This window comes from Panthera pardus, unplaced genomic scaffold (assembly GCF_024362965.1).
Source record: "Panthera pardus isolate Hobbes unplaced genomic scaffold, ASM2436296v1 HiC_scaffold_6, whole genome shotgun sequence".
Taxonomy (NCBI): Eukaryota; Metazoa; Chordata; class Mammalia; order Carnivora; family Felidae; genus Panthera; species Panthera pardus.
This window is the reverse complement of record NW_026526991.1, coordinates 81,324,142-81,346,301: the sequence shown is the minus strand read 5'-3', so window position 1 is coordinate 81,346,301 and position 22,160 is coordinate 81,324,142. Positions and strand designations below refer to the sequence as shown.

At 39.2% G+C, this 22,160-nt stretch overlaps 1 protein-coding gene across 1 annotated transcript in view; it reads right to left on the bottom strand.

The window, feature by feature from the left end:
- The window catches only part of TM7SF3 (transmembrane 7 superfamily member 3), a 36,665-nt gene extending 20,556 nt beyond the window's left edge, over positions 1–16,109 (bottom strand). Inside the window, exons 1-4 of the mRNA XM_019452282.2 lie at positions 15,834–16,109; positions 6,654–6,808; positions 3,251–3,401; positions 669–789 (exon numbers count right to left, since the gene is read on the bottom strand). Coding sequence (XP_019307827.2) covers positions 669–789; positions 3,251–3,401; positions 6,654–6,808; positions 15,834–15,924 — 518 coding nt within the window. The 5' untranslated portion in view covers positions 15,925–16,109. The remainder of the gene's footprint in view (positions 1–668; positions 790–3,250; positions 3,402–6,653; positions 6,809–15,833) is intronic.
- Positions 16,110–22,160: the final 6,051 nt, after the last annotated feature.

The window sequence follows — 22,160 nt, the reverse complement described above, 5'->3', positions numbered from 1 at the left end:
CGATTCCAATTTTGGCATTGTGAAGAAAAGTAACATACTGAGAGGCAGTATGGCTAAATAACCAGATGCTAATAACGTCAGTCAGGCCTGGAGTGAAATGTCAGCTTCGCCACTTGTTAGCTATGTGTATGTGGGCATGTCACTAAATCTAAATAACCCTTAGGGAACCCCTCTATAAAATAAAAACACCACCTCTTCTTAATAAAACTGTTAGGATTAAATGGACAAGAAGATACAGCATTCAGCACTATGGATGATGCACAAACAGCATTCAAATGTTACTCAATGTTAGCTATCATTACTATTAAAGTACAAACTAAGGCAGAGTTTTAATTAAAATAATAAAATCTTTACGAAAAGATACGGGTGTTTCATGGCTTCAGAATGCTTTCCATATTCAAAACTCTTTACAGAAACTAAATGTACGTCTAAGCTCACAATAGAGACTCAACATCTGGCTCTTCCTAAGAATGGAAGAAGCCAATGTTAATTGTGACAGCTTGAAGTATTACTTACAATGCTTAAATTACCTCCATTCTGAAAAAAGAAAAAGTGAACAATTCAAGTTTACTAAAGAGAACCATGAATTTTGAGAGTTTACCGAATCTACATAGCAGCTGATCATGTATGTCCTAAAAGCAGTTTTAGGAGACAGGAAATAGACATACCTTGCATAGCCAAGGTTTGCTGGGGCAAATTTAATAGTTGTCTCAAAGAAATTATACTCCAAGTAAATGTTGGGATCAATATCTAAATCAAACTCCAAATTACAGCCTCCAGGGATAGGATCTGGATGAAAAAAAGTAAGTTACTCAACATAGAATTCTTATATATTCAAATCATACTCAGAAAACGAGAACTCTACTCTTATAAGAACTTCCCATATAGAAGCTAAATAAATATAATAGAGCTTCTGGTTTTACACTACCACATGAACTGAGATTAAAGAAAGAAAAGTTAATTGAGGTTAGCAAGCAATTTCTGTAAAGGGTGTGATTGGGAACATTTCAGGTTTCACACACCTGGCAGTTTCTGTGGCAACTACTGAACCCTGCCCTCATGGCACGAAAGCAGCCATAGGCAGTAATGTAGGCAAACACGGCCATTTCTAGTAAGCCTTTATGTACAAAACATGCAGACGCTGGATCTGGCTCATGGTCTATGTTTGCCAACCCCTGCTCTAGAGTTGAAAAGATCTGGAAGCAGATATTCTTGAGCTGGTATCCAAGAACGGGCTCCAGAGGTCCCAAGAACACCCTGAAATTGTATGCCAAGTGTTGAATGTGTGCATGTCCTAAGGAGAGAGGTTTTCGTTAGATTTTGAGAGTCTACGAACCCACAAAAAGAGCTTAAGAACCCAGGGATAAAGGGGAAAAAACACTGCCAAAGAGAAAAGGAACTCCACGGTAATAAAGAAAGGGGTGTCCACTTTTCACATGCTTCTTTCAACAGGAAGAAAGATGATGTCATCCTCAGTGCTGAAACAGTCTGTGTATATAAAGTAGTAAAAATAAAAGACTCACAAGATCACATATCAGAATAGCATTTGGATATTTAATTAAATACAAATTTGGGGTATTCCATTTACATTAATAATGTGGCTAAAACAGCTCTTTTTTTCTCATTAGGAATCCTATTCATGCCCTTAAGCATGACAAAACTTAAACAAGTCACTTGACATGAGCTCAACTCTATACGAAGAACTGTATATGGTGGACTCAAATGGAAAGGTTGAGATAAGACAGATCAAGGTAAACCAAGTTCAAGATTTACAAGATCTCAATTTCACACACTCATCCGATCAATCACTCCCATGGTTGGGTCCTGGTTTCCGTAAACTGATGGAATTCTGGTGCTTGACTTCCCCTGGCCAGTTTTGTAATGGAGAAACTGAATGTGTGCCTATGTTTCAACATTGCTCTTCTTTCATACTCCCCTTTTCCTGCATTTACAAATCTTTACCACACCCGAGAAAAGGATACGGATTGGAACTGAAGCCGTACTGTTCGTGATTTTTCTTTATACGCTGTCCTCGATAAAAAGTCAAAGGCTCTGGTTTTCCTTTTCTAAATAAATTACCCTTTGCTACATATAACACAAGGAGTGGTCGAAATTTCCTCACCTCACCTTCACTCCTCAAGCACTGTAATCTAGTTTTCATCCCCATTGTGCCACTAAAATGAGTGTCATTAAAGCCCACTGCTGACTCTTCACTGTGCTATCATATGGACACTTTCAGTCACTTCCTTGACTCCTCTTTAGTCTGATGCTTATTCCTCAGCAGTTAGCATCCCACGAAACAGTGCCCGACATGTGGCAGGCACCTTGAAAGTATCTGCTATTATGTTTTCCAGATAAGTCTCTAAGTACATGCCTAGACAATCTTACTCACTTCTCTGGCTTTTACTAAGAACCTTTTAGTTGGACATCTAACCTCAGCGCTCCACTCCATACCCTTAAACTCCCTACTATGCCCTTCCATCCAGATGTCCTGTAAGCATCTCAGATTCACAGTGTCCCTAACTGTAGTCACAACTACCCCACCCTTATCACCTAAACCAATCCAGCATCACAACTCTATCTCAACCCTACCTATTCTGCATCACTATCTCCCAGCTAGCCAAATGGGAAGCCTATGTTCCTCCTTTTCATAATCCATAACCACTGGTCATTGTGTCTTATCAGTGCTACTTTCCAAACACCTTCTCACTTTGAGCGCTTAAAGGTATGCTGAGTCTTGACTCTGCTATGCCCTCTCCAAATACTCCCCACACTGCTTCTAGAGTTAATGTTCTGATAGCTGAAATACAGATCATTCCTCTGCTTAAAAGCGCAATGCTCCTTCAGAATAGAATGTAAACCTTAAATTGTACACAAAGCCCTTCACACTCTGGCTCCAGCCACACCCCATATTCTGCCATTCTCTAAATACTCTCCCTTCTTCTCCCATGCCTTCCTCTGCCTGGAATAATCAGGTAAAGTGTTAAGGACTGTACCTTGCCTTTCTGTTAATGCTTTTTCAAGGGCTCCTTAAATTTTTTTTTTTTAATTAATGACTGCATTCTCCTATGCCCCTACCTGGGCTTTCAATCATCATGTAATTCTCTGATTCCTTTGCTGTTAAAATCTTTGATCCAATATACTGTACTTGCAATAAACACTTTTAAAAGGATTATAGTTTCCCCTGAATTTTCATGAAAAAGTTCCACAATCTGGAGAGTAAATAGAAAGTCGAAAACAGGAAGGTTACCTCTTTCTGAATAGGAGAGTGGAATGGCCATGTTTTGGACAGGCTCAGCATCTAAAGTCTGCAAGTACAAAGTGCACATACTCTGCTCTGGTCTAAGAATGAAAACCAGTCCTTTGTCAGTGCCTGTCCCTGAGGTATTGGGAAGGAGAGTCTGCAATAAGGTAAAAAAGAATCATCATGAATAAGGAGTTGAGCGAAATATTTAAATTCCAGACTTGATCTAGTATGCATGTGCTATTTCAAACTTTCTCAAAACAAGAACAAACACAGACCTTCCTTATATAATTAAAGAATTCTTTTCATGTCTATATATGGGTGCACACACGTACACATGGAAGAACTATTGAAGTATATGACCTTTGATAGGAATAGCAGATGCACAGTGAAATTCTCAAGTTTTTCAATTCCCCAAATTAAGATTTCCTATGTGAAGTACTAAGACTACTGTCAAAAGAAAAAACAATTCAGTAGAGAGTTTGGTGTCCTTTATTCAAGGAAAAACAACCCACAGACTGGGGGAGAACAGTGCCTTACAAGCAGTGGAGCACTGTTCCTGAGGCACTGGGGGCAAAAGTGAGTTTTATAGCTCACTTTGGCTAGGACGTCAGGGATTTCCTTATAAAGGCTAGCAGGTCCTATTTCCTAAAGCTAGCTAGCTAAAGCAGAGTTGTAGCACTGTGACTAGCATGCTAGGTTTATCTGACAGGAGAAGTGCAAGTTGACTCAGGTTTAGATTTGTGATATGAACCGGGCCAGTGAGCCAGCCTCCATCTCGTAGGTCCAATATACAAATTAACTATCACTACAAAGACAAAAAGATGAGCACTGTCCCTAAACTGGAAAGTTTTTTTTAATAAAATGAGCTATAATTGATATATTATAAACTACACATAAAGAATACTATAGGGGCGCCTGGGTGGCTCAGTTGGTTAAGCATCCGACTTTGGATCAGGTCATGATCTCAGGTCATGATTTCGGGAGTTCAAGTCCTGCTTCAGTCTCTGTGCTGATAGGGCGGAGCCTGTCTGGGATTCTCCGTCTATCTCTCTCTGCCCCTCATCTACTCACGCTGTCTCTCTCTCAAAATAAATAAACCTAAATAAGTAAATAAAATACTATGTAAGTATTGATATACATAAACACTTGTGGAACCATTATCACAATCAGGATTATCGTCCTTATCCTTCCACTCAACCATTCCCTAACTCCATCCCTTCACCCCAACAATCTGGAAAGCTTTTTGAATAACAAAATACTAAGTTAAGAGGTAGCAGATTCAGAGCGTTTTCTTAAAGCTAAGAAAAAGCAAGGAAAAAGCGTCAGATGGGTTTCAACTTGACAAGCCTAAGGGAAAATGACTCAAATACTAATTGAGGAACTGCAGAGTCAACAGTTTCAAAGAACCACCTGCTCTGATGACCTAAAACAACCCAAAGTGCCACACTTCCTCCGGAAGGGTATTGAAAACAGACACTATTCTCTTCACACGGACCACTCATCTTTAGAGCTATGTGCAATTCTGGTCATCAGTTTCTCAGGAGTATAAATAGAGTGACAACTATGGCCCATCCAAGAAAGGAAGATGATCATAATTCAGGATAACTAAAATCTGCTCTACATAAAAATGAAGGCCCAACATGCTGTTCATTCAGGCCACTTCAGTCGCATAGTTATGTGGACATTTCTTTGTCCAAGCTGTTTCCTCAAACGTAAAAACATGCATTAAGACTACTTTGTTGAGCTGTTGTGAGAATTAATTACATGGAAACCAAACACAGGGCTTCCTAACTAGGAGCCAGCCACAGAGGCCCAATGAATTTCCAGAGGTGCCCATGAAATTATACAAATGTATCCATGCTTTGCTGGGTAGAGGGTCCAGAGATTTCAGTGGATTCAAAGTCCATGGCCCCAGAAGAGCTTAAGAATCATCGACTTAGCCCCTAGTAAGCATGCAAAAAAAAGTAAATGCCTTTTTTCTCAATCCTTTCTCTTCTTTCAAATGTTGTCTTTGCTCTATGTCATTAAGGAAATCATCTGTGTAGCATTTTACTATGTCTCCTATGAAAGGGCCTGAATAGGAAGTTTCCTTTGGATTTTAGTGCCAGAAAAAAAAACTTGGTTTCCCTGAGGAACTGGTGTGATTTTTCCTTCTAAGAAAGTTAAAACATTTAACAAGCTTTGATCTCTGCTCTGGCAAAATCTGAGTGGGGGTCATAAACACCATTAACTCTTGCAATTTATATAATTTATTCCTTCTTCTCCTTGATCAAACTCTTTCATTTCTAGCCTATGAAAACTACCAGATGCACTATCTCAAAACCTTTATGGCAGGGAAAAGAATGCAAGTATACCAAATATTTAGTATGAAAGGTAGTATGACCAATGCCTACAGAATATATATGAATTGGACTAAGACCACTTAGTTTAGCAAATTTCAGAATATTAAAAGATAGGCTTATAACAATAGATAGGCTTAGGACGAATAAAAAGCAGCATGACTTCATACACACTGAAATGCATTTATTAGTCAAAGGGGATCATATAGGCTGAATAAAAATAGATTTATAAAAGGTTAATGTAAATGGCAGTTCCTTAATGAGTTAAGCTAATCCAGGGCATCTGAAACACTTCCCAAAGGTGAGGCTGAGGTTAAAGGGTTTAGTGATGATCTCTGAAATAGAGTCTTAAATGCTCCTGGAAGCACAGCACTAGGCTAGATGACCTGGGTGTTGGGCTTCTTTTGTTTCTGTGAGATTCCAAAGAATAAAGTTGAACCTACAAGTGTCTTAGTAAACACTAAATGGCTGCACAATGACGGAAACCCATTAAAACGTATTCAGAGGTAAAAATCATCAAGGACCCAAGAGAGTAAGAAAAGGTGAGAAATCACATGCCGATAGGAGACATCTGGCAGAGCCCACCCTCCCCCCAAATTCAGCACTCTCCCACCGCCTCTTTAAGTCAGAGGTCACCACACTCAAGAAAGGCCCAAGATGGGGCACCTAGGTGGCTCAGTCGGTTAAGCCTCTGAATTCAATTCACGTCATGATCTCACGGTTCATGAGTTCAAGCCCCGCATCGGGCTCTGTGCTGACAGCTCAGAGCCTGGAGCCTGCTTTGGATTCTGTGTCCCTCTCTTCCTCTCTGCCTCTCCCCCTCTTGTACTCTATCTCTCAAAGATAAATAAACATTAAAAAAAAATTTTTTTTAAAAAAAAGAAAGGCCCAAGACACACAGACACATGCCTCTTAGCCAGTCTAAATCACTAAGTTGACTGGATCCAATCTTGATTTTTTTCTTTTAAGGGCATAAAGTTAAACATAAAGAGGAATCCAATTCTCATGTTTATACTAAATACAAGACCCTCAAATATGGTGTTTAAGAAATAACTCTCTGTACTTACCTTAGAAAAAGAAATTGTTGTATTCTGATACTGTGAGTGTATTTGGAAAATAAGAAAAGACACATTGCTGGAAATATGACGCAAAATGGCATCCTCTGGAAAGGGCCTGTTGAGCTCGAAGTATCTAAACTTCCCTACAGAAAATTCAAGAAGACCTACAATGGGAGAAACATTTCATTGTAACATCTGAACCTGTGATATCAATTTGTAGAAATCACATACGTAAACATACATGCATTGCTTATTTTAATTCTCAAAAAACCTGGGGAGATAAATAGTATTACTACTCCTATTTTACGGATGAGGACAAATTGGCTTAAAGAGGGGAAGCAGCTAGTAAATTGTGGAACTGAGAAAATGGAAGAGAGGTGTTTCAAAAGATGTGAGCAATACTTAGAGTGCTGAGGATGCCTGAGGATGTTCAAGAATGCCCAAGGTGTCCAGCTCCTCGAACCCAGAAAAATCTCCCACTGCAGCAGCGATAATAATTATTCAAAATAGAGCCCTGGGGGGCACCTGGCTGGCTCAGTCAGTAGAGCATGAGACTTCTGATTGTCCTGATCAAGCCCTTTGTGGCACAGAGTTTACTTTTAAAAAAATTCAAAAAACTAAAAAATTAAAAAACAAGGGCCCCTGAATTTAAGGTTTAACCTTGAGGAGGTACTAACAACTATGAATACACTGAGGTTAAAAACAGAACTTGGAATGCCTGGGTGGCTCAGTCAGTCGGCCAAGCGTCCAACTCCTGATTTCAACTCAGATCATGATCCCAGGGTCTTAGGATTGAGCCCTGTGTTGGGCTCTGTGCTGAGCAGGGACCCTGCTTGTGACTCTCCCTCACTCTCCCTCTGTCCTTCCCCCCACTTGTGCTCTCTCTCTCTCTCAAAAAAATAAACTATAAAAATAAATAAAGTAGAAAAAAAGATTTAAATTTAATAAAGATGAAACAGAGTTGGTGAGATAGATTATAGGTCACTAGCATTCCATAGTGGAACGGTTTTATTTTAAAAGGAAATTAAAGTCAGTGGGTGGCAAAGGAGAATACCCCAGACATTAAATAACTTCAAACCCATTCTTATGTACCATTTCCCAAACGGGCTAATTTTCGACACTTTTTTTTTTTTTTTTTAAATACAAGTACTACTTCTGGATGATTAAAAAAAAGACTATCAACAATGGCTAACCAAAAAAGCTGAACAGAACATACAAAGAATCCTACGATGAGATCAAAGGTTACTCTCCATAAATTCCCCAAATTCCACTGATGCCATTATATTACCTTCATAACTTTTTATAAGTGATAGAAAAAAAAGCTATTTGTAGTTATGATTTAATTTCTAAAACTCCAGAGAAAATTTTAATACTGGTAACAATGACAAATGAAGATGGTATATTTCCTTCTATTTATGTTACTGGAAACACATTTTACATTTTATGTAGAACAAAACTCCAGCCAGAATACAGGTAAAAATATCAGGACGTATTTAACAAAATCTGGGTAGGAAAGTCTAGAAAATGTGAGAGAGTTTTTTGTTTTCCTTTTTATAAAGGGAAACAAGAAAAAATTTTTTACATTTTCCAGGCCTTCCCATCATCATGATTATTTTATCAGGAAACCAAATTATCCATAAAATTAAGCGGATCTCAGTAAGTGGCCCTAAAAACATTGCATGTGATGTATTTTGGTCCCATCTATCCTGTCTTCCAAGTCTTAAAAATGTCCCCAAATTCTAGCCTGTCAAACTAAAAACAGTATGTTTGTTTTCCCAGGAATTAATTGGATTTCCATCATTTAACTATCTGTCCAAAGCACTCAATTCATTTTTCACTTTGCATTTCTTTTAACGCCAGTGTGGTTAACATAACAGTGTTATATTAGCATCAGGTGTAGCACTCAGCTCATTTACCATCCTGCCTCTTCTAGTAATATTTCCAGTCTTTGTATTTGTTTTGTTTTAGTTTTTCCCTTTTCTTCCCCATTTTCTCTATTTGACAAATATTTATGAAGTACTTATGGACTACTTGCTCTACCTACTGGGTACTGTGACCAAAACTGGTACCAGTAAATTTGTAAAGGTTACCCAAGATTTCTGTAATTGTCACTAAATTTGCCCCTAAGTATATCTTAGAAATGGTTTTGATAATCTGTGTCTATCTCCCCTTACACAGGCCTTGAATCAAGACTCTATGCAGAACCTTTAGAAGCCCTGGAAGAGATTAAAGATACCACCTAGTGAAGTCCTGTGTCAAGCTTTTCTTAGCCTTCCCTTAACCTATCACACAGGGGTGAAAATAAATCACAACTCAGAAAGACTTGGAAAACCAAAGTTTTCAGTGCTTTAAAAGGCAGTAAGGAAAGACAGGACCACAGAAATTGAAATACATAATTAAACAGCTGGTAACTTAAAGTAAATAGGGGTATTGAAAGTAGGTATCCTTGTGAGTATATGAATACATATTAAGTGATTTTTCTTTTCTTCACACATATCACTGTTTATCAAATTTCTGTAGTGACAGTGAGATGTTCTTATCAGAAAGAAACTGCACAATTTGAAAAAACTTCCATTTTTTTTTTTTTAATTTCCATTCTTGATGGCACTCAAAACACAGGTTCTACCTCAACACTTCATCTCAAATTTATAAAACAGGAACACACCCCAGACAAAATGATGACACTCTCAACACTCTTGTCACTCATTTTGTTTTTCCTGTAAATTGGTAATATTTGTCCAGACAATATCTAACCCTTATTATAGAAAGGTAAGAAATGTAGAGAAAATCAATACCTCCATCCAAGTATACTGTGCAGAAATAATCACTATTAACACACTGATATACATCTTTTAGGACTTAGGCAGATATCATGTAATATTTCTATCTACATAGATGGAAAAAGAAATATGTCTGATACAGCCCATTTAATAGGACATACTTATCTCTGAACATCAATACAAATAATTCTAGCTTTACCATTTTATTTTTATTTTTCATCCAGATTAGCTAGCATATGGTGCAACAATGATTTCAGGAGATTCCTTAGTGCTCCTTCCCATTTAGCCTATTCCCCCTCCCACAACCCCTCCAGTAACCCTCTGTCGTTCTCTATATTTTTGAGTCTCTTCTGTTTTGTCCCCCTCCCTGTTTTTATATTATTTTTGTTTCCCTTTCCTTATGTTCATGTTTTGTTTCTTCAAGTCCTCATATAAGTGAAGTCATATGATACTTGTCTTTCTCTGACTAATTTCACTTAGCATAATACCCTCTAATTCCATCCACGTAGTTGCAAATGACAAGATTTCATTCTTTTTGATTGCCGAGTAATACTCCATAGTATATATATATACCACATCTTCTTTATCCATTCATCCATTGATGGACATTTGGGCTCTTTCCATACTTTGGCTATTGTGGCTAGCTCTTCTATAAACATTGGGGTGCATGTGTTTCTTTGAAACAGCACACCTGTATCCCTTGGATAAATGCCTAGGAGTGCAATTGCTGGGTCATAGGATAGTTCTATTTTTAGTTTTTTGAGGAACCTCCATACTGTTTTCCAGAGTGGCTGTACCAGCAGGCATTCCCACTAGCTTTACCATTTTAAAAGTTATATAATATTCCATTCTGTATGTAACCATTAATTATTCAACAAATCCCCTAGTGATGAACATGCAGGCTGTTACCATTCCAGCATAAATAGAAAATAATAGTTGTTTTTGTGAAAGAGTCTTCTAGAAAGCATATACACATATCAGGCAGTAAAACCTATTTGAGGTTTTTGCTGTGACAGTGTTAACAGATCACCTTTGATCTTAAATGGTTAAATTACCTAAGAAGTCTTGTTCTCATTAAGAAAATCAGAAATGAAAACAAACAGCCCATGTGAAAATATATAATGATCAGGACCATAACATTAAGTTACAGTCTCTGCTTCTGACTTCAATAAAAACACCTGGTTACAACTTTCATCTATTACTTCCTGGATTTCCAAAAGTTATGAAAAGATGACATCTCACTCACCCTCTTTCCCTAATCAAATACCTGTAGCAAGAACCAGGCAGATGCCAGATAACAAAGGAGACACTGCATTCATAATTTAAATAACTGATCACTTGACAAAATAAGTAGGGGTATTAAAAGGAGGTGCCTCTGGGGGTGTATTGTAAATAATTTTTTCTTTGCACACTTTCAAATTTTCTATAGCATTCCTAAGGTGTCCTTATTAGAAGGAACTTCTCATACAGTGGTTATCCACCCTGGCTGTGTTTTACAATCATCTGGAGGTGCTTTTTAAAAACTATTGCTGCCTAAGCCCCTATCCAGACCAGTTAAATAAAAATCCAAGGGGTTAGGGTCCAAGTGTCAGTTAAAAAACATTTATTGAAATAATATACATACAGGGGCACCTGGGCTGCTCAGTTGGTTAAGTGTCTGACTCTTGATACTGGCTCAGGTCATGATCTCAGGGTTCAGTTCCTGGGTTCAAGCCCCATGTCAGGCTCTGTACTGATAGTTCAGAGCCTGCTTAGGATTCTCTCTCCCTCTCTCTCTGCCCCTCCCCTGCATGTGTGTGTGCGTTCTCTCTCTCTCAAAATAGTAAACATTAAAAAAAAAGAAAAAAGAAAAAAGAAAGAAAAGAAATAACATAAAGAGAAGTGCACATAGTTTACACTGCCAGGTGAAGAAACAGCATTCTACCATCTTAAAGGTCTTGTGGCCCGTTTCTATCACTAAGCCTTCCCTCCTGCCCAGAGGTACTGTGATCCTAACTTCAAACAAATTGATGGGCTTTGTCTGTTTCTGAAATTAAGTGGAATCATACAGGATGAATTCTTTTCTTTCTAGCTTTTTAAAAATCAATACCATCTGTGAAATTCATCTAAGCTACTACAAGTAACCACGATTTATTCATTCTCATTGTTATATACTTCTTAAAAGGAATAAACCACAATTTACTTATCTATTTTTCTGTAATCAACATTTGGATTATTTCTAGTTTGGAGTTATGAATTATAAAATGAACTCCAAACATTTTTTTGTACGTCTTTTGGTACACATATGTACGCATTTCTATTGGGTAGATCATAAGAGTAGAATCATCAGGTAATAGGGTATACTTATGCTCTGCTTTAGTAGATACTACCAAAGAGTTAACACCACATGGTTTTGCCAACTCACACTCCATCAACCTGTGGAAGAGTATTCTGGCTGCCCAATAGTCTCACCAACACTTGGTATCATCTGTATCTCTTCCGGGTGCACGGTGGTATATCACTGTGATTTCAATTTGCATTTTCTACTAAAGAGGTTAAGAACATTCTGGTTTGCTTATTGGCCATTATTAGGTATTCTCTTTGTAAAAGGGTCTGTGTTCAAGACTTTCATCTGTTTTATTTGTGTAAAACAATTTTTTTAACGTTTTATTTATTTTTGAGAGAGAGAGAGAGAGAGAGAGCGTGCGTACAGGGGAGGGCAGAGAAAGAGGGAGACACAGAAGCCAAAGCAGGGTCCAGGCTCCGAGCTGTCACCACAGAGCCCAACGTGGGGCTTGAACCCACAAACCGTGAGATCATGACCTGAGCTGAAGTTGGAGGCTCAACCGACTGAGCCACACAGGCACCCCAAGACTTTTGTCCATTTTAAAAATCAGACTGTCCTGATTGAATTTTAGTTCTTTATACATCATGGGTAAATCTCCCATCCTTGTAAGTTGCTACCTTTACATTAACAGATTTAATTTTAATGTAATCCAATTTCTTGGGGTTTTCTCTTATGCTTAGTCCTTTCTGTGTCATTCTAACCCGATCTTTGCCAACATATTCTAAGACTGTAAAGCTATATTCCCCATGTTAACTTCTACACCTTTGTTTTACCTTTGATATTTAAGTCTAAAATCAATCTAAAATTTAAAAAATAAGTCTAAAATTGATTTTTATATGTGGTATAAGGCAGGGGGTTAACAGGTTCATGTTTCCATATGTATACCCAGTTGACACAACAACCTTTATTGAAAATACCAGCATTTCCCTACTACTCTGCAATCCGACTTTTCACATAAGTCACCACATTTGTTGGTTTGTTTCTGGACTCTGACTTGTATTCCAGTGGTCTATTTGTTTCTCCTAACACCAATATTACCTTGTTTTCATTTCTGCCCCCAAATTTGTTCTTTCTCTTCAAGATTATCTTGACTATTTTTGGCCATTTTTCATTTCCACATAAATTTCAGAAAGCAGTTTGTCAATTTCCACACACACAAAAAAAATTGCTGGGAATTTGGGATGGCAACGAAGGTATTAAGGAGAAATGATACCTTTATAACACAAAATTTTCTGATTTATGAATCTGAGATATCCCTCTACTTATTTAGCTTCTCAATTTATCTCAAGAATGTTGTATGGTTTTTTTCTGTAGAGATCTTTACATATTCCATTATAACTATCCCTAAATATCCCATATTTCCTGATGCTACTGGAAATTCATTTTTTCTTTTAAATTTCAATTTCTAGTTGCCTAATCACCAATCTGCCTTTTTAAAAAGTTCTCCAAGTGATTCTAATGTTCATTCAGGTCTGAGGACTCCTAACACAATGTTTGATGAATTAGGAAAAGATAATTTTTTTTTTTCCTATTCTTAGTTATCTTTAACCTAACTTCTGTGTGAAAATCCTTTGTGAGTGTTACCTTGGCAATCTAATTGCCATTTCACAATTTTTATAGAAGATTGCATATTCACCAAACCATTTGTGGTTTGACTCTTGGCTATGCAGGGCTTTGTTTTATTTGACATTCTGGTGCCTAGTATAGTACCAGTCACATATTTGGCACACAATAAATGGTATATGATTTATGTCCTCAGGAAAGTAATTTACTTCCTCTGGGCCTCAGTTTCCCCACGGCGAAATGGAGGTCACATACTGCATACATCATTTGGCTGCTGAAAGTATAAAACACATAGGGAAAACAATTTCAAGCTGTCCAATGCTACACAATAAAATATTGTTATTAACTTCCATAAGCTTTCCAGTATTTCAGAAGCTCATCTTATTTAGAAAACAAAGAAAAGAAAAAGACATCAGACATTCAATTTGGCCCTACCAATAAACTATACATGTCCAGCGTGAGCATCAAAGTGAGAAAGAGACTACCACGGAGTGACAAAGAAAAATACTGAAAATCAAGACTTTAACAATACAGTCTGGCAGAAAATGCATTTACTGTCTACTCAAAAACAGACATGTATCCAAAATATATCCTGAATAAGTTAACAGGAACTTAACTTCTCCTCTAAGCCATCTGGAAAAGGATTCGCTAGCAACATTTTATGAGGCATAATTAGATCTTATGACTTTGGGAGTGGGAAGGAAAAAGACAGCACATCAAACGATATTACAGACAAATGGCTAACATGGAGACAGAGCACTCAGGCCAAGGCTCTCCTCTCAAAAACAATGGCTCGGCTTTTTCTGCCAAAGATGTTTTCTGCCATCTAACTAACCCACAGTCAGGCACTCTTCTATTGTTCATATGCCCCCTCCATTCTTACCCAGGGTAATTCTTCTTTCTAATAATTTCTTTCTAAAAATAGCTGCCTAATCCTAATCTTCTCCTTTCCTTTCCCAATCAGATCCTAAACTCAAACCTTAAAGTTATCCAACTCTATTTTTTTTTTTTTTACTAAAATTTACCTCTCTGTGCTTTGACACAAATTCTAGATCTGTGAAAGCTTAGTTGTCATAATTCTCTTCAGATGAACTATTAAAAAAAAAAAACAGTTCAGATACTTTTTCATTTATGTCTTATGAATTTGCATTAGCCCCAGAAGCTGAAAGGAAACACAGAAATGTACATACTACCTTTCACACCTTTTAAAAGAGATCATTTTCAACTAAGTATACAAATGGCCTGCTACCTTAAATTTAGCACTACAGATAACACAAACATAGGTATTAAATACAAAAGTACAGAAACAGAAAAGATGTGGATCACAGCCCTCCTGACTCAGGAGCCTTGATCAACTACAAATTCAATCTCTCAAATTCTCCACCTGTTAAAATGGAGACACCATCTCCATTACCTGCCTCATAAGGCTATTCTGAAAAATGAGAATTCACAGAATTAAGGGTAAAGTACCATACTCAATAGAATTTGGAGGGCAGCTTTGTTGAAGTGGAAGGGCCATGCAAATTAAAACTGCAGCAAGACACACTTGGGTTCAAATATCACCTGTGCCCCTAGCAATTGTTCACCTGTGTATTAAGCAAAATCCAGGGCCTCCGCTTCATCCTCTGCCAAGCAAGGAGGATAATTTACCTCCTGGGGTTGTGAGGATTAAATTACAATGCCATGGAAAGCACCTGGCACATACAGCACGTGGTGAACGCTAGTGCCATATTATTAACAAGGCTATTTTTTCTGCAAAAATATAACGGCCCTTTTCAGCTCTGGCCTTAAGTCCTCTGCGGCGATTCTACGATTCAGTTTGCACAAGAGCTTTCCAAACATGAGCAATGAGGAACACAACCACACTATTCAGAAAATACACTGGTTCAAAACTGCAACTGGTCTCTTAAGCTCAAAATAAAAGAATGTGATTAACCTCACGGAAAAGCACATGATTACCATCAGCCTAGCACAATTAGTGCTTTTTTTACGGTTCATATTAACAAACCACGAGCTATTCACCAAGCACATGCCCTACCATCCAAAGTCCCATTCTGGGTTTACTTTTCCTTTCACACTCCGCAGAGCCTAACCAATGTGAAAGCATCCAGATTTTGGAGTGTAAAAAACCTCTGCAGCTTGGAGGAACATCATTCATAGAGCCCTTAGTTCTGCACCAAATCTCGCTGTCCAAGGACTCAGATATACCAATGGAGAGCAGAGGTGTTTTAATGTTTTAATTAAACTTACAAACATGGCTTCTCTCAAAGGGAGATAAAAACGTGTCTGAACAGGAGAGTTACTTACCTCTCCCCATTTGCCCAGCCTAAATTAGGAGGTTGACGGTGAGGCCTCCTTAGCATCGAGTTTCCTTCTGCAGGAAAGGACCCTGATCCATTCCCACCGGGTCTGAACTCATCAACTGCCCTGCTAGACGGACAGACCCCGAAGAGGCCTGCGACCTTGCAAGAAATGCAAAACCAACTTTGGGTTGCAGAAGTGAGGCGCCCCTGACCTTACCCTCGCTGGCGTTCCCGACGGCCTCGGCTCCACGGGTCACACCGGGTTTGGACGCCAGCATCGCCAGAATCAGCAGGCGAAGGAGACCCATGGCTGCCCGGGCCAGGCCCCGCAGCCTCACCGGCGCTACCCGGGGGCGCTCGCGCCGAGTTCCATCACTTTCGAGGTGCACACGCCGCACACCTGCCAGCCCCGCAGCGCCTGCGTGCAACGCCAGCCGCACGCCTCCACCCGTGGAGAGGTTTCCTGTTCCGGCAAAAACCCCGCAGCCCCATACTGCGCCTCTCCCCGCCCCCTTACGTCACCGCCGCGGGTACCCTCCACGGCCGGCGGAGACCGAGGGGCGTTTCCAGCCGGCGCGCGCCTCCTCCCGGCGCCCGGTGGCGTCGCTGAGCGCCGCGCACCCCGCGAGTCCCGACGTGCCCGCGCGCGAGTGGGGAGTAGAGGAAACCCGGGGAAGTTCTGTGGTGTAACCTGCACTTCGTACTTTTGTGTCTTTCCCAGTTACGAAAACCGCCGTTAGAGTAAAAAATAACTTTCTGTTGCGGGCTAACGTCTTCGGGCTCCTGTTCCCGTGTTTAACTGCCGTTTGCAAAAAAGGGAAAACAGGAAGGAATCCGGTGCTCAAGACGCACAAACAATGGGGTTTCCCTTAGTTGTTCAGGCCGACGTTAGTATGAAAATGCAGGAAGGAATTGAATTTGTGCACGGATTAGTACATTAGTGATGAGCACCACATTTAAAAATAAAGTTTCATTTTCTCTAAGCGAAATATCCTCGAAATAACCCAACTTCCTCTCCCAAATTTTATATATGAGCAATGTTTGAAGTACAGTAGTCCATGTGACAGATGGCTCGTGAGCTGATTGTGGAATTACGTTTATAGACTCAGTTATTTGGGGGAAGATTGCTCTGTTTTCTTTTGCCTGATCTTCAAATTTTCATTTAGATATTTTAATGGGCAACTTTCTTGAAAAATACATATGCGATTATTCCACTACTAAATTAAAAACCTGTAGCAATCACCATAATCCAAACAGGCACAACATTTTTCCCGTTTTCCCTCTTCCTGGTCCAAATGTTCATACCTTTGGTGGCACTGTCTATCCCTATGGTGTTTATTCACTGCCCCAAATGCTCTCATTCCTGTAACCCTCAATAGATGAAATCTCAGGATGATGATAAGAACAATTATAATAAGGGTAGCATTTGAATCAAAGGATGGATTTAATAAACTGATAACTGATTAACTGAACCCTATTGGGGAGGCAGGATTAGAACCCTATCTCACCCTATCAAAATGAAATCCTGAAGTATTAAATAAAACCATAAGGGAGTTAGAAGAAAAAAATACTTTAAAAAAACAAAAACAAAAAAACTTGATCTCAGAATGGAAGGAAACTTTTTTTTTCCCAAAGAGTTTATTTAAGCAAGAATCTATTTGAATCTGAAAGCACCAAACAGGAAGTGGTTAGAAGCATTCAGGGAAGGAAATTTTTTTAAGTTTATTTATTTATTTTGAGAGAGAGAAAAAGCACTCGTGCACAAAAGTGAGGAGAGGAGCAGAGAGAGAGGGGAGAGGGAGAATCTCAAGCAGGCTCAGCACTCTGAGTGCAAAGCCCGACTTAACTCACAAACCGTGAGATCTTGACCTGAGCCAAAATCAAGAGTCAGATGCTCAACAGAGTGGGTCACCACCCAGGTGCCTCCTCAGGGGAGGAACTTTCTAAACAAAAAAAAAAGCAAAGGAGGAAACAATACAGGAAAAGACTGGTAGATTTGGCTAATTAAAAATTTAAATTGGAGAGGGGGAGGCACCTGGGTGGCTCAGTTAGTTAGCCTCCGACCTCTTGGGCTCAGGTCATAATTTTGCGGTTTGTGAGTTCAAGCCCTGCCTCTGGGCTCTGTGCAGATGGCTAGAAGCCTGGAGCCTGCTTTGGAGCCTGTGTCTCCCTCTCTCTCTGCTCCTCCCCTGCTCATGCTCTCCCAAAAATAAATAAACATTTTAAAAAAGTTAAATTTAAAAAAAGTTAAATAAACAAAAAAAAAAGTCCCTGGGGTGGCTCAGTCAGTTGAGTGTCTGACTCTTGATTTTGGCCCAGGTTATGATCTCACTATTGTGGGAGGGACCTGTGTCAGGCTCCCTACTGAGCATGGAGCCTGCTTGGGATTCTCTCTCTCTCTCTCTCTCTCTCTCTCTCTCTGCCCCTTTCCCACGCGAAAGCATGTGCTCCCTCTCAAAGAAAAAAAATGTTTTTCAAAAATCATGTTTTAGAAGACAACTGATTGTGAAGTATTTATGAAAATGCAAGTTACAAAGCAATAAATATATGTAGTATGACCTTTGTTTTCTCTTTATTCATGTTTATATGCACATATCTAAATGTTTATAAAAACATATCTAAATGTTTACTATTTTTAAGTTTATTTATTTATTTTGAGAGAGAGAGAACATGAACGAACAGGGAGAAGCAGAGAGAGAGAGGGAGAGAGAAAGAATCCCAAGCAGGCTCCATATTGTCAGTGCAGAGCCCGATTTGGGGTTTGAACCCATGAAATGTGAGGCCGTGACTGAAGCCTAACTCACGAGTCAGACACTTAACTGACTGAGCCACCCAGGCACCCCAACATATCTAAATGTTTAAAATAGTTATCTCTGAGTGAATGGATTAAGAATAATTTTTCCACATTTCTGCACTTTGTAAAAAATTCAACATTGAACAGGTATTGCTTTGAATAAAAAATTTTAATTTTTAAAAGATATGTATAATTTTAAAGATTTTCTTAGAAAAGCATTCAGGATAACAGTCCACCTTCCTGAGTAGGACACAATGGTTTTCATGATGTAGTTCCTGTCCACCTCTCCAGGTTCATGCTGCAATTAAATTTAATTCCTCTATGTTAGCCACTGAATTAATTTCAGTTTCCTGAACTAACCCCATTCATTGTCTCCCCTTCATACCTTTGCATAGCAGTTCCCTTTGCCTGCAGAGGACAGCTGATGACAGATGTGTCAGCAATCAGAAGAGGGCTTTATTACCTTGGCCCTGAAATACTGTGACAGCTTGGGAAAAATATTGGCTGAGGTTCCTTGCTCTTGTCAGAGTTCCACTGGAAAGCTATGAATCAAATTGGCTCAGGAGCTTTGCAGGTAAGTTTCTCAAGCCACGAATTGAAAGAAAATGCAAAAACTGAGAAGATTCCCAAACCCGAAATACAGATAACTAGAGCCTTAAAGTCTGCTTAAAATTTAGAAAAGGAAGGAAGAAAAGCAACCTATCCTAGATTTTTTTTTAGAAAACCCAAGATCTTGGATAGAGATGGGAACAAGGCTCCAGGGGAGAGGCAGAAAAGGCATTCTGTGAAACTCGCTCAACTCTTTTAACAACTTTCTTGTTTCTGTGGGTTACATTGTTTTGACAGTGTTTATTAAATATAATCCAATAAATGTTTACTTAGTAACTATTACATGGAAATTATTATGCTAGAAAATTTATTCATTTAGTCTGCAAATATGCATTCATTGGCTTCTATGTGCCATGCTAAATGCTGGGTGCTAGGTATTGGAAATACAGAGAAAATTAAAATGTTTCCTGTTCACGAGGAGCTCATGGTAGTGAGTTAGTGATGTATGAATAATCACACCTCGGGGCACCTGAGTGGTTTAGTGGGCTCAGTCTGACTCTTGGTTTTGGCTCAGGTCATGATTCATGGTTCATGAGTTCAAGCCCCAAACTGGGCTCTGCTATGATAATATGGAGCCTGCTTAGGATTCTCTCTCTCCTCTCTTTCTGCCCCTTCCCCACTCAGGCATGCATGCATGCATGCATGCACACACACACACACACACACACACACACACACACACACGTGCACACACGGCTCTCTCTCTAAATAAATAAATAAACTTTTAAAAAATGAATAATTACACCTCAATATGCCAAGTGCAATAACAAAAGTATAAGGAACAATTGTGATGAAGATTGGGAGCAATTAACTTAGTGTAGGTTTCCAGGAAGTTTTTCTAAAAAAACAGAAATGTTTAAAACAAGGTGAGTGGATGGTCAACAAGGGGATGAAGGGAGTCTAGTATACTAAATGCTTATTTATAGTATTTCAGCCCAGTGCTTGGAATGTTTTAGATGTTTAGTAAATTGTGACTGAGTAGTATTGTAATAAAGGTAGTTAAGAGTCTAAGCTGTTAAGTTAAAGAGTTGTTAAAGATTTTTTTTTCTGAAAAAATAGGGAGTCACTACAGATTAAAAAAAAAATCAAAGTACTTACACAAGACTGGCTATGAGTTGATAATTGAAGCTGGGTGATGAGTACATTCGTGTCCACCTTACTATCCTACTTTTGTATAGGTTTGAAACTTTTAATAATATGAAGCTTGGGGTGCCTGGCTAAGTCGGAAGAGCATGGACTCTTGATCCTGGGGTTGTGAGTTTGGGCCCCATATTGGGTGTAGAGATTACTAAAAAAATAAATAAATAAACTTAATATGTAATACTGGGTTTCTACTCTTCAAACCATATAATCAGTTGGGGATGCAAGAAAAGCAAATGAAAAAGCATACGAAAAAGTGTAAAAATCATAAAATGGAAAAAGGAGAGATCCATGTGAACTCCAGTAATTCTTAAAATGTACATGAAAAAGGTAAAACTTTAAAAGATAGAGTATAAATTAAATGATGACAAAGAAATTGTTTTGACAAAGGTAAACAACAAGGAAAGAGGTAGACTAGTAGCTCTCAACTGGCGGAAGTTTTGCCCCACAGGAGACATTTGGGAATATCTGGAGATATTTTGTATTGTCACAATTGGAAGGGGAGTTTGCTGTTGTCACTTCATGGGTAGAGGACAGTGATGATGCTAAACATTCTACAATGGGCAGGATAGCATTCCAGAAAAAATAATCCAGCCTAAAATGTCAATAGTGCTGCTGTTGAGCAATCCTGAACTAGATACAAAGCAGTGCTTTTGGAAGGTGGGTTTTTTTTCCCTGAAGTCCACAGCTTCAAGGGATTCATAAACCCCTTTAAAATGTATGAAAAATTTCAAGCCTGGTCTGAGGAAAGGATCCATAGCTTTCATCTGATTCTTAAAAGTGTCCATGGCCGGAAAAGGCTTACAGAGCCCAGGAAAGACAAGGGTTCAGGGACTGTGGATGAATAATCTGATTATTTCACACAATATTATTGGGAGAGGAGGCTGGATTTGTTTGCTAAAGACAGATTACAGTGAATCCTGAAAACCAAGCCAAGATGGCTGTACATCAACCTGAGGTCTCTATGGAGCTACCGAAAATCTGTAAGGAAGATAATGAGAGGACAATAACTGAGTCACAACATGAGTTGTCTTGAAGTGGTTCCTCTGCCGTGGGTGCCCAGGTTTTCTTCAATCAGGCCACAAAACAGTATTCTCCTTTATGGGCTCTTTCATTCATCCCTCTATTATCTAACCAGGCACCAACCCATGTTAATATTTCCTTCAAAACGAGCCTTTCTTCTTTTCTCATCAGAGTTAATAACCTAGTCTAGGCCCAACCCATTTCATTATTGGAATTTCAAAGCCCTCCTCCTAATGAGCCCCTGGCTTATTCAAACCTAGCACCTAACATACTTCTTGGTACATGGCAAGCATTCAATAAGGTACACTCTCAACTGAGGGTGAGAAGAAAAGGTCAGTCACAAGAATATCCTACATTACAATTAAAACAAATTAGAGTTATCTCTTGTAATCCCATTATGGGGGGAAGTGCCTTACCTGGAGAGGTTCCTAATTAGGTCCCAGCAGGTATGTAGATTGGGGATTGAGGAGAAGTAGTGGTGAAGCAGAAGTAGAGCATCCCAGCTAGGGGTGGGGTAAATCCAACAAGCTGAGTTCTCAAAGTATAATTTCCCCCACCCTCTCCCAACTCCAGTAGGGTAATCAGGAACAATCAGCCCAAGAAGGAAGGTGTATGAGGTTGTCTCAAGTCCACATACCAGTCATTTGCTGATTCCAGGCTCACTTGTTGCCAGACTATCCTCAGGCTACAACTTTTCTTAGATACCAAGTTTCTCTCTGTCTTTCTTTAAGTAATCTCTACACCCAACATGCGGTTCAAATTCAGAACCCGGATATTAAGAGTCACACATGGGGCCCCCCGGGTGGCTCAGTCCGTTAAGCATTGGACTTTGGCTCAAGTCATGATCTCAGGGTTGGTGGTGTCAGCTGTGCTGACAGCTCAGAGCCTGGAGCCTTCTTCGCAATCTGTGTCTCCCTCTCTCTGTGCCCCTCCCAGGCTTGCACTGTGTGTGCCACTCTCTCAAAACTTAATAAACAT